General features: G+C 59.0%; 2 protein-coding genes across 8 annotated transcripts in view; one reads left to right on the forward strand and one right to left on the reverse strand.

Annotated features, from left to right (window-relative positions):
* Nucleotides 1-5,892, forward strand: part of SZT2 (SZT2 subunit of KICSTOR complex) — a gene marked incomplete at its 5' end in the record, with an annotated part of 55,681 nt that extends 49,789 nt beyond the window's left edge. For all 7 annotated transcript variants that reach the window (XM_082765674.1, XM_082765678.1, XM_082765675.1 and 4 more), the window contains 7 exons: nt 66-279; nt 556-739; nt 1,070-1,192; nt 1,417-1,918; nt 2,209-2,325; nt 2,579-2,647; nt 5,191-5,892. In XM_082765674.1, coding sequence (XP_082621800.1) covers nt 66-279; nt 556-739; nt 1,070-1,192; nt 1,417-1,918; nt 2,209-2,325; nt 2,579-2,647; nt 5,191-5,334 — 1,353 coding nt within the window. In that variant the 3' untranslated portion in view covers nt 5,335-5,892. The remainder of the gene's footprint in view (nt 1-65; nt 280-555; nt 740-1,069; nt 1,193-1,416; nt 1,919-2,208; nt 2,326-2,578; nt 2,648-5,190) is intronic.
* A 294-nt stretch (nt 5,893-6,186) lies between these two features.
* Nucleotides 6,187-8,728, reverse strand: HYI (hydroxypyruvate isomerase (putative); the record flags this gene model as incomplete). Its single annotated transcript, XM_082765795.1, has 8 exons — nt 6,187-6,334; nt 6,492-6,624; nt 6,795-6,866; nt 7,202-7,251; nt 7,378-7,456; nt 7,579-7,693; nt 8,321-8,432; nt 8,533-8,728. 8 exons carry the CDS (start codon nt 8,726-8,728, stop codon nt 6,246-6,248), a joined length of 846 nt encoding a protein of 281 aa, XP_082621921.1. The 3' UTR covers nt 6,187-6,245.
* Nucleotides 8,729-9,640: the final 912 nt, after the last annotated feature.

A 9,640-nucleotide genomic window follows, 5' to 3' on the forward strand; every position in this document is an offset into this window, starting at 1 on the left:
CTGCCGTGCACAAGGGTGTGAGGTGCCTGGTAACATGCCTGCCTTGATTCCTTATCCCTTCACAGCTCTCCATGCTCTTCACGGAGGAGTGTGACAAGGTGCGGGACCTCATGCACGTGCACTCATTCAGCTACGACTTCCACTTGCGTATAGTCCACCAGTACCTGCTGGGCTCCCACATGACTCTCCGCCAGGGCTACCATCTCACCAGCTTCCTGGAGGATTTCATCGCCCATCACCCTGACATCCCCAAATTTGGCCGCAACCATGTTTTCCAGGGTAAGTAGCTCAACAGGTAATCAGTCAGGGGTTGACCACCAGCCCATGACTTGGTAAAAGGTTCCCAAGTATTTTACAAATACAGCTGACCCTGCAAACATCCAGGAGGAGGGTGACATGAGGTGCTCCTCTAGGGGAAGTCCTTGCTGCCCCGCTATGGAAGGGAGGCTGGTTGCTCTAGAGCTGTGTCCCCCAGAGCAGTTTGTAGGACAGTGTTCTGCCCAGGTAACAGACACCGAGTGACTCCCATGGTAATAATGTGTCCTCCTCCACCAGGCATGCTGGCCCTGCCCACCAACATGATCACTGCCCACCAGCTGTACAACTACATTGCTGACCACGCCAACACCTACCACATGAAACCCCTGCGCATGGCCCGGCCAGCTACGGGCAGTGACAGCAAGAAGGGGACGCCAGGCACTGAGCAGAACGAGTACGCGCTGGTCTCTATCTGGAACAGGTGAGTGCATCGGCTGCAGGCTCCTGGAGCTGCCTCAAGTTGCCCGGCACCACCCCAGTCTTGAGGAGTTTGCCCTCAAAGGTGCCAGCAAAGCTGACTCTGTCCTACATAGCGCCAGGCAGCGGTTCTACCCAGCCTTCTTGAGATGATGCCCAGCAGGGGTGGTGGCCATGTGTGTTTGTGTATGCACATGCGATTGACCTGCTTCCTGCAGTGCTTTTGAGGGGTCCTACTGTGTCAGATCTCACATGCCCAACAACTCTGTGCTGACCAAGAGCTCTGTGGGAACCAGGTGAGATCCCCTTCACACTGATGTGCTTTTGCTCCCAGCTCGGGCTCCTACAAGGACTCTGAAGGTCTGCGTCATCACGATGACTTTGACGTGTCCCTGCTGGTGTGTCACAGCGCAGCACCGTTCGAGGAGCAGAGCGAGGCGGAGAGGCGCATGCTCCGGTGAGAACCGAGGGCTTGGAGGCATGTCCCTGAAGCTTCCTGGCTAGGGAAGAGGGCTCTGGGAGGGACTGGTCTTGTCTGGGGCATCACAGGCAGGTGTGGTGCTACCTCGGGAGATTCCTCACAGGGCAGTGCGGTATCTGCCCTGCCCTGGGCAGAGGAACACCCTTGCTGGTGGGGGCAGAGCTGCCCTTCCCCAGCTCACAATGTCTCCTTGCTCTCAGCTTGCGGTTCTACGTCATCATGACCAGCCAGCGGGAGCTCTTCCCCCGGCTGACGGCCGATATGCGGCGCTTCAAGAAGCTGCCCCGCCTGCAGCGAGAGGTGCTGGAGCCGGTGGTGGGACGGGCGGCCTGGGAGGCCGCGGAGCCAGAGCCGAGCCTGGCACGGCAGCAGCCGGCCGAGCAGGAGCTGTGGCAGGACGTGGAGGACAGCAGCGAGTTTTATGCGGGGGGCAAGCAAGTGAAACTGGGACCCGGGCTCTTCTACACCTCGCCGCTCTTCCCCTTGCTGGCCTCGGAGGTGGCCTCGGCCCAGAAGCAGCTCAGCAGCATGGTGCAGCTGGCCAAGTGCCACTGCCGCAGGGACAACCTCTGGAAGCGCCTCTTCCTCCTGGAGCCGCTGGCCTCCGACAAGCTGAAGCTGGGCAAGCTGTCCCTGGTGGAGCTGGAGGAGCTGCTCGACGCCGTGCATGGGAAATCCATCGCTGACGTGGATCCCCAGCTGGTGAGCAGCAGGACTGTGATCCTGGTGCCCAGCAGTGGCCGTCCTGTGCTGGGGGATGGAGTGGGGCTGCAGGTGGAGGGCCTGCAGAGCACAGTTCTTCTTGCTTGATGGGGGAGCAGAGGCAGGAACATGGCTCCTAGCTGGCAGGGGGAGGCCACACAGATCAGTCTGTGGAGAATTACCGGCCCTGGGCCAGCACACCTCAGTGGGCTCTGGGAGATGCTTCTGGTTTGGTTCTTGAAGGCTGCTGTAGCGTTGTACGGCTGAGATCTGCCCCTCTCCGCCCACAGGGCTGCTTCCTCACCATGACAGTCTCGTGGTACCAGAGCCTCATCAAAGTGCTGTTGAGCCGCTTTCCCCAGAGCTGCCGGCACTTCCACAACGCTGAAACCGGCACCCAGTACCTGGTAAGACCCAGCCTGTGGCCCATCTGTGGCTTGTCTCCCCTTTTCCAGGGCCCTCTCCTGCTATGGCTTCCCACAGCAAGGGGCCTGGTGGGTGCTGTCAGCACAGTTGGGGTGCTGCCATGTTGCTCTCTGCTGCTCCTGATCGGGCCCCTCACCCTGCACATCAGCACGTCCCTGGGTGGGTGTAGTGCATAGCCCTGCCCTGGGGTTTGTGCTGTCTCCTTCCCAATGTGTGCTGTGGCTTTCTTGACAGGTTGTGCTCAACCAGAAGTTCACAGATTGCTTCGTTCTCGTGTTCCTCGACTCTCATTCAGGAAAGACGGTAAGAACTCACGAACACAAGAGCAGTTTTATCGGCTCAGGCCAGCAGTCTGCCTGGATTCATCCAGCAATGGCTGAGAGCTCTTATTCTTCCCAGCAGTGGGAAGAATAAGAGCAAGTCAAGAAGCTTTTGACACCTTTCCCAAATACTGTCCCAACATCTGACCATCTGGCACAGGGTTGTCCTGAGCTAGAGGCCTTGTATTTAATAGCCCTCAGTGGCTTTATTTCTTTTGGTTAATTTCTAATATCCGTGACTTCCCCTGACTTGCAGTTCCATGATGCAATTACAGCCTGGGTAAAGAGCTTCCCTGGCTTGTTTTTTTGAACGTACTTAAGCTTTTTCTGTATTTGATGCCCCTGTGTTCTTATATTGGGAAACAGTGAGCAGTTGATCCCCTCTTCTTTCACAGGGTTGCTTTTAGATCCCTCAAGTTGTTTCTGTCCAGGCTGAGTCCTTCCTATTCAGTCCAAAGCTAGAGCACACGTAACTGCAATATTGGAGGTTGCTCCTACCTGAGCAAAAAGGAAGGGGACCTGAACTGTGAGCAAGGGTCACAGCAAAGCTGCATGGGCCTTGGCCTTCAATGGACTTGAAAGCAAAAAATATTCTGTTATCAGCTGTGCTGCAGGCAGGGCATCGGGTGGGTCACAGGGAATGCAGCTCTGTGTGAGAGCAGGGGATCTAAAGGGTGCTTCAGTCCAGTGAGGCTTTAGCAGGGACTGCAGCCTATCTGATCCTTCTGGAAACAAACTGCACACCATCATCTTACGTGGCTAGGGGAGACTGAAGAGGTGGTGCCTGCTGGAAGGCTGCTCAGTGCTTCTTGCCACCTGATGCCACCTCCTTCCCATTTTGAGCTGGAGCTCTTGTTGCAGCCACTTTCATCTGCCACTTCTCAAGCCAGCGGCAGCTCAGAGCTGAAACAGCTCTTTAGATGTACCTGCTGCTTCCCAGCCCTATGTTGACCTCCACGTTTAAAGGCAGAATTTTCTGCTAGCCCTGTGCTGCACAAGCTTCAGGCCTCCCTTCCCTGACAGCTTCCTTGTCTTTCACAGCCTGAAAGGCTCGGGTCAGCCCCTGTAAACACAGGTGTTTGGGACTGCACGCAGTGTGCCTGAGAAATCTCAGCAGAGCCTTCTGCAGTCGCAAGACAGGCTTTGCTGCCTGTCCCTGCTGGCTGCTTCTGGTACAACCTGGGGTGGTTTTGCCTTTTCGTGGTTGTCGTGCTGCTCGTAGTGCCACCGCGTGGTCACTGACAAGCCAGCCCCTGTCGCACCTCCACCACCTCTACCAGTGAGCTCCATCTTAGGAACATGAAGGATTTGATTTCTGTTATAACCGTGTATTTTCCACTAAACCTTCATCTTTTTTCCTGTGGCCTCTCAAAAAATCTCTAGGGCTTTTTTTTGTATTATCCCAATCCACTTTTGAATTAGCGCCTCAAATTTTATCAACGTGCTCCTCATCTTTGTGCCACTCACTAATGTACTCGGCGACGTGAGTCCCTGAACCCATCCTGGAGGAGCTCCATCTGTAACCCGTCTCCAGCCAACCACTTCCCCTTCCAGCACTACCCTTTTCACCTTAATTTTTTTGCATTAATTCCTATCTTCAGCTTACCTAAATTTCCCATGTGGCCCTACATCAAATCCTTCCCGAAGCTCAGATAAGATGTGCCATGATTCCTTTGTCTAGAAATATGACCTTATCAAAGAAAGTTCTCCTGTTAGCACATCGCTTTGGTACCACAGAGCTGCCTTTCCCTTGTTCTTTCCAAGCCTGCTTTAAAGCCTTGCACACTCCTGGAGTTAGGCTCACAAATCACTTTCTCTTCCCTCCTAAGTGGCAGCAGTGCAGTGGCTGTTTTGCAGTCAGGTAGCTGTTCTCAGGGCTTCACAAGTTTGTTGGGAGGCCCTGGCTGCTAGGTGTGCTCTGCTTCAGCTCTGGAGAACATCCAGTCTGTGTCTTGCCCCCACGGTGCTGCTCTGAGTGCACTGAGTCACTTACGTGTTTCTTCAGCTTCGGTTCCTGCAACCTTCTCTTCCGCACCCTGTTCTCTGCCCCCCTCTGCCCCTGCCCCACCTTGTCAGTACAGTTATTAATGAGAACAGAGCAGCTAGCATTTATTTTTAGGATTGCAGTTATTACACCTAATCTCCTCCCCTTCCCCATTCACTCCACTCCTACTCTTTGCCTTTGTAGAAGAAATTTCCCTCTAATTTCCCTGGAACCCCTTATTACTGTGGAGGCAGTAGGATCCCCTCCTCTCCCGAGGCAGCTGCTAGGGTTTGTGTAACTGCAGATGCACGGGGGCTGGGACGGGGGGTGGGCACGTCCTTGCACCTAATTTCCCCCGTGAAAATTGGGAGGAGGCTCAAACATGCTGTCACAGGAGGAGGCACAGCTTAGTGCCGCTGGCACTTTGGGACTTCTCCAACTCTCTGCCTGACTCTGCCAAGCGGGTGCCCACGCACCTGCGCTAGGGGCTACGCGGTGCTCCTCCTGATCCTATCCCCTGACCTGCTCCTTCCTCTCGGCAGTCTCTCACCGTGGTTTTCCGGGAGCCGTTCCCAGTGCAGCCCCAGAACAGCGAGAGCCCCCTGCCACAGCTCGTGTCCACGTACCACCACCTGGAGTCGGTCATCAACACCGCCTGCTTCAACCTCTGGACAGGCCTGCTCTAGCGCTGGCACCCACGTCCTGGAGGGACACACGTACCGCATCTCTGCACGCTTGTGCCGTGGGTGACGAGGGGGAAGGACAGACCACCGGGCAGGACCTGTGCTCACCACTGCTGGCAGCACGCATGGGTACCCAACAGGAGCTTGCGGATGGGTGCAGGCAGCCCAGCTGCTCCGCGGGGGCTCCAGCCCCGGCTGCACCTTGGTCTCTGGCTGCCTGCTGGGGCCCGGGGTGCAGGTTTGAGTGACCTTGAACCAAAGCGCAAGGATAGGAGCTCGGCTGCTGCAGCCTGGCTGGAGCAGAGCAGCTCTCAGGGATGTGCCTTGGGCACCTGCAGTGAGTTCTGCCTGTCAGAAGGGGCTGGAGGTGCACAGCGGGCAGCACTGCTCAGCACTGCACGTGGAAAGACTGCACCGCTGGGCAGGGAGGCCTGCTCCAGGGCCTTTGCTTTCGTCAAGAGAGCATCAAATGGGACAGGAAGGGTGAACTGGACCAGGGGAAGGTTTTATGGAGGTGTACATTAAAGCCATGGACATATCTGTGAAATAAACTCAATCAGATCCCTACTTGTGTGCTAGGCTAGGATGTGGCAAGCCTTCCCTGGGAACAGAGGAGGCTGGGTTTTCTCTGTAGACTCCTACCTGAGCAAGAACAGCAAGCTCGAGGCGGAATGGGAAAACTCACTCATTTCCCTAGAAGTCACTGCTCCCTCAGCACAGGGGCCTGGAAACTTCTGCCTAGATCCTCCCCAGAAGCAAAGGTGCTGAGTATGGCCTGGGAAAGGGGAATAGGACACAGATGCTCTTCATGCTAGGTATCAACACCTTCCCTCCCTACCTCCTTCTTTCCCCAGAAGACAGACACACTCCTGGGTTAGGCCATTGGTTTGATTTTTTTATTCCAGTGATTTCCTTTACTCCGTTGCCTTGCTGGTCCCACCAGGCTGCAAACCGCGGCTCTCCCAGTATGAGCGCAGCCAGCCCAGCCCTTCCACCGTGTCTCCTGCAGTGACAGACAGCGTCCTGCTGGCAGCCCAAAGCGAGCTGGAACAGCTTCTGCTCTGCTGTCCCCAGGTAGGGACTGTGCTGTCCCCCAGTGCTGGTCCATACTAGGATCTGCTGGGGGGCTCAGGCCACGTGCTGCCCCCAGCCCTACTCACCTTTTGGAGTGTACTCACACCCCACATAGCCATTGTACCCGAGGGACTCCAGGAGCTCAAAGATGTAGGGGAAATTCAGCTCCCCGGGGCTGTCAGGCTCGTGCCGCCCTGGCACCTGTGCTATCTGGATATGACTTACAGAGGAAATGGGAGGCTGTGCCCAAGACCGCCCTGCCTGCAGCCTTCTGCAGGTACAAGGTAAGCTGAGAGAAGCCCTGCATCCCCAGCTGGTGTGCAGGAGGGTCCCCTCCCCGTCCCTCCTGCCCCCTGGTTGCAGAGGAGCCAGTCCAGGAGCAGGGCTCTACCGATGAGCGGGAGGTACGTCTCCAGGTTGCGGGACAAGTTCCCATCCATGATTTGGCAGTGAAAGATGTCCTGTGTAGGGAACAGAAAAGGTGGTGCAGCTGCTTGGGGATGGCTGTGTCAGGTCCCTGACCTCCCCATGTCCCCAGGAGGGGATAACATGCCCCCAGCCACTGGGACGCCCCTGGGGTGCCAGGCACCGTGCTCCTGTGTGCTGTGTTCTGGGGCTGCAGGAGCAGGGCTGCCCAGCCCTGAAGTGTACCCCTTGCCTGTGGCCCTCACGCTGCTGTGCTGGGTGGCTCCTGCCTCCTGTTCTCAGCTATGCCCAGGCACTGGGGTTGTTTTGCAGGAGGGATGCAAGGTTCCCTGGTGGGAGGTGGCCCCTGGAGCTGTCAGTGCAGACTCACCAGCTGCAGCTTCAGGTTGGGCCGTCCCACCTTCTCCAGGATGGCAACAGCTACGGGGGCAAGAAGCGAGAGCCGGTCACTGCCGGACTGGAAGCGTTTGGCTTTTCTGCTGTACAGACCAGGTAACAGCAGGGGGTCTGCCTCAGAGGAGACAGGGGGAGAGGTGCCCGCCTTACCTTGCTGCGGGGTGTTGAGGAAGTAGCGAGGGTCGGTGATACGGCTGTTAATAGGCTCCACCAGCCCCACCATGTCCTCCTGGAATAGCAAATGTCACCCTGCAGCACAGTGGGGAATGCTCCTTCCCCCTAACACGCTGGGGCTTCCCTGTCCTCGGTACCCTAACAGCTGCCCCCATGGAGTGCTCATTGCCTTGGTACCTGTGCCAGGAGGTCAGCGGCGTATCTGAGGTTCTCGATGAAGGTGGCCTCCATCTCCCCTGCCACTGCTGCGCGGTCGGCACCCTGAGGCACCCGCCCGGCCATCAGGTGGATCCTGCAGACACAGATCCAGTCCCCAGGTGGCTGCTGGCTCTAACACAACCTCCCCTTGTGCAGGGCAGCAGGGTCTGACTGCTGGGGCTGTGACAGGAGCGGGCAGGGGGGGATTTGTGTCACTGCTCACTAGGGCCAGCTCCTGGGGATGGCAGCCAGCTGCAGGGCCACAACAGCCTGCATGCAGGGAGCAACTGTAGGGTGACAGCAAGGTGCTTAAACTGTCTGAAGGGGGTATGGTGCCCACACTCTGGCTTTCCCTCTCCTGTTAACGGGAAGTGCAAACTGCTCGGGGCAGCTGCATGGGTTGGGTCAGAGGGACTTTGCTAAAGCAACTCTGGTGTCAGAGGGGAAATTACGGCTGGTACTGGAGGCAAGGGGGGGGAAAGGAGGGTTATGATAGGGACTGCTGTGAGGATGAGAGCCCCCGGGGGATATCACAGGGCCGGAGCAGAGCCCCAGGCACCCTGTGGGGGTGGATTTGGGTCCTGCCCCGGGGGCGCTCTGCACAGGGCGCTGCGGGCACAGCCGGGCCGGGAGACTTCGGACTCTGCCCGGGGCAGCCTCCACCGGGGCTGGCTCCTCCCGGGACCCCGAGCCCGGCTGCGGGAGCCCCGCGGGCACCTACCTGCTGCAGCCCACCTCCCTGCCGTACTGCACGGCGGCGGCCAGCCCCTGGCGGAAGGCGTCCTGCCGGCCGGGCACGGCGCCCAGCCCCAGCTCGCCCCGCTCCCGGTCCCCTAGGAGAGAGACGGGAGGAGAGGGGGGGGTCACCGCCAGCTCCCCGGTGCCCCCCGGAGCCCCCCCAGGTGCCCCCCGCGCCCGTCCCCGCGGCGGTACCGGGGGGGGCGTTGAGCAGCACGAGGCGCAGCCCCGCCCGCTGAGCGGCGCGGCGCAGGGCGGGGGCCGGGCACCCCTCGGGCCAGCCCAGCTCCGCCGCCGCGAAGCCGCAGCGGGACGCGGCCTCCAGGCGGGCCGGGAGCCCCGGCAGCTCCGCGAACAGCCACGAGACGTTGGCCGAGAAGCGCAGCGACATGGCGGCGGGGCGGGGTTATGCAAACGAGGGGGCGGGGTTATGCAGAGCAGGGGGCAGCACCGCCGCCATCTCGTGGCTCCGGAGCCCGCCCGGGGCTGGGGGGGGCGGGTGGCTGCTGAGGGCTGGCCCCGTGCTTGTCCTTGTCCGTGTCCTCATCCCCATCCTTGTCCTCGTCCTTGTCCCCCAGCCCAGCACCCATGGGAGATGTGGCGCTGCTCCCAGCCCCATCACAGCAGCACAAGGATGTGGCTGCAGCCAGCTCTCGCCTCCCTCAGTGACAAACCCGCCAGGGGACCCGAGCCATCCCCTGAGGTGTCCCCAGGGCCCTGCCTTGCTGTCCCCATCTGCCTCCACCCGCGGCTGGAGGGCTTGGGAGGAGGTCGGGGCACATCAGGCAGAGGGGAAGGTGGCAGCAAAGCTATCCGTTAAAGAGTCTCAACTCAATTAAGGCTATTGATTAATCAATTAGGAGAAGCTTGACTCGACTTCTCAGCCATAATCAGAACTGTCCCCGCTGATGGACAGCAGCAGGCACGGGGCTGCCGTGTGTCCCGGGGTCACGTCCCCTGAACGAGCCTGGTGCTTACCCCAGTCCTTGCTCCTGGCCCTTGTGCCTGGCCCTTGCTCCGTGGAGCCACAAGGCTCCTGCCGAGGCCGTGCCCACTCCAGCTGCAGGAAGCCCGGCCACAGCCACGGCTCCAGGTCGGGCACGGGGCATGGTCTGACCCCAGGAGGCCACGGGTGCGAGCACAAGGCGTAGATTTGGGCAGCCTGCACATCAAACCTGCCCTGCCGGCACCGAGCGCGTCTGCTGGGCTCTACAAATTAATGGCGTCTTTATATCTCCGGTAATATATTTCATTGATTTTCTCTTGTTATAACTGCAGTTCCTGCATTGCAGTCGGGTGTTTT

This window comes from Aythya marila (assembly GCF_965140915.1).
Source record: "Aythya marila genome assembly, chromosome: 8".
NCBI classification, from domain to species: domain Eukaryota; kingdom Metazoa; phylum Chordata; class Aves; order Anseriformes; family Anatidae; genus Aythya; species Aythya marila.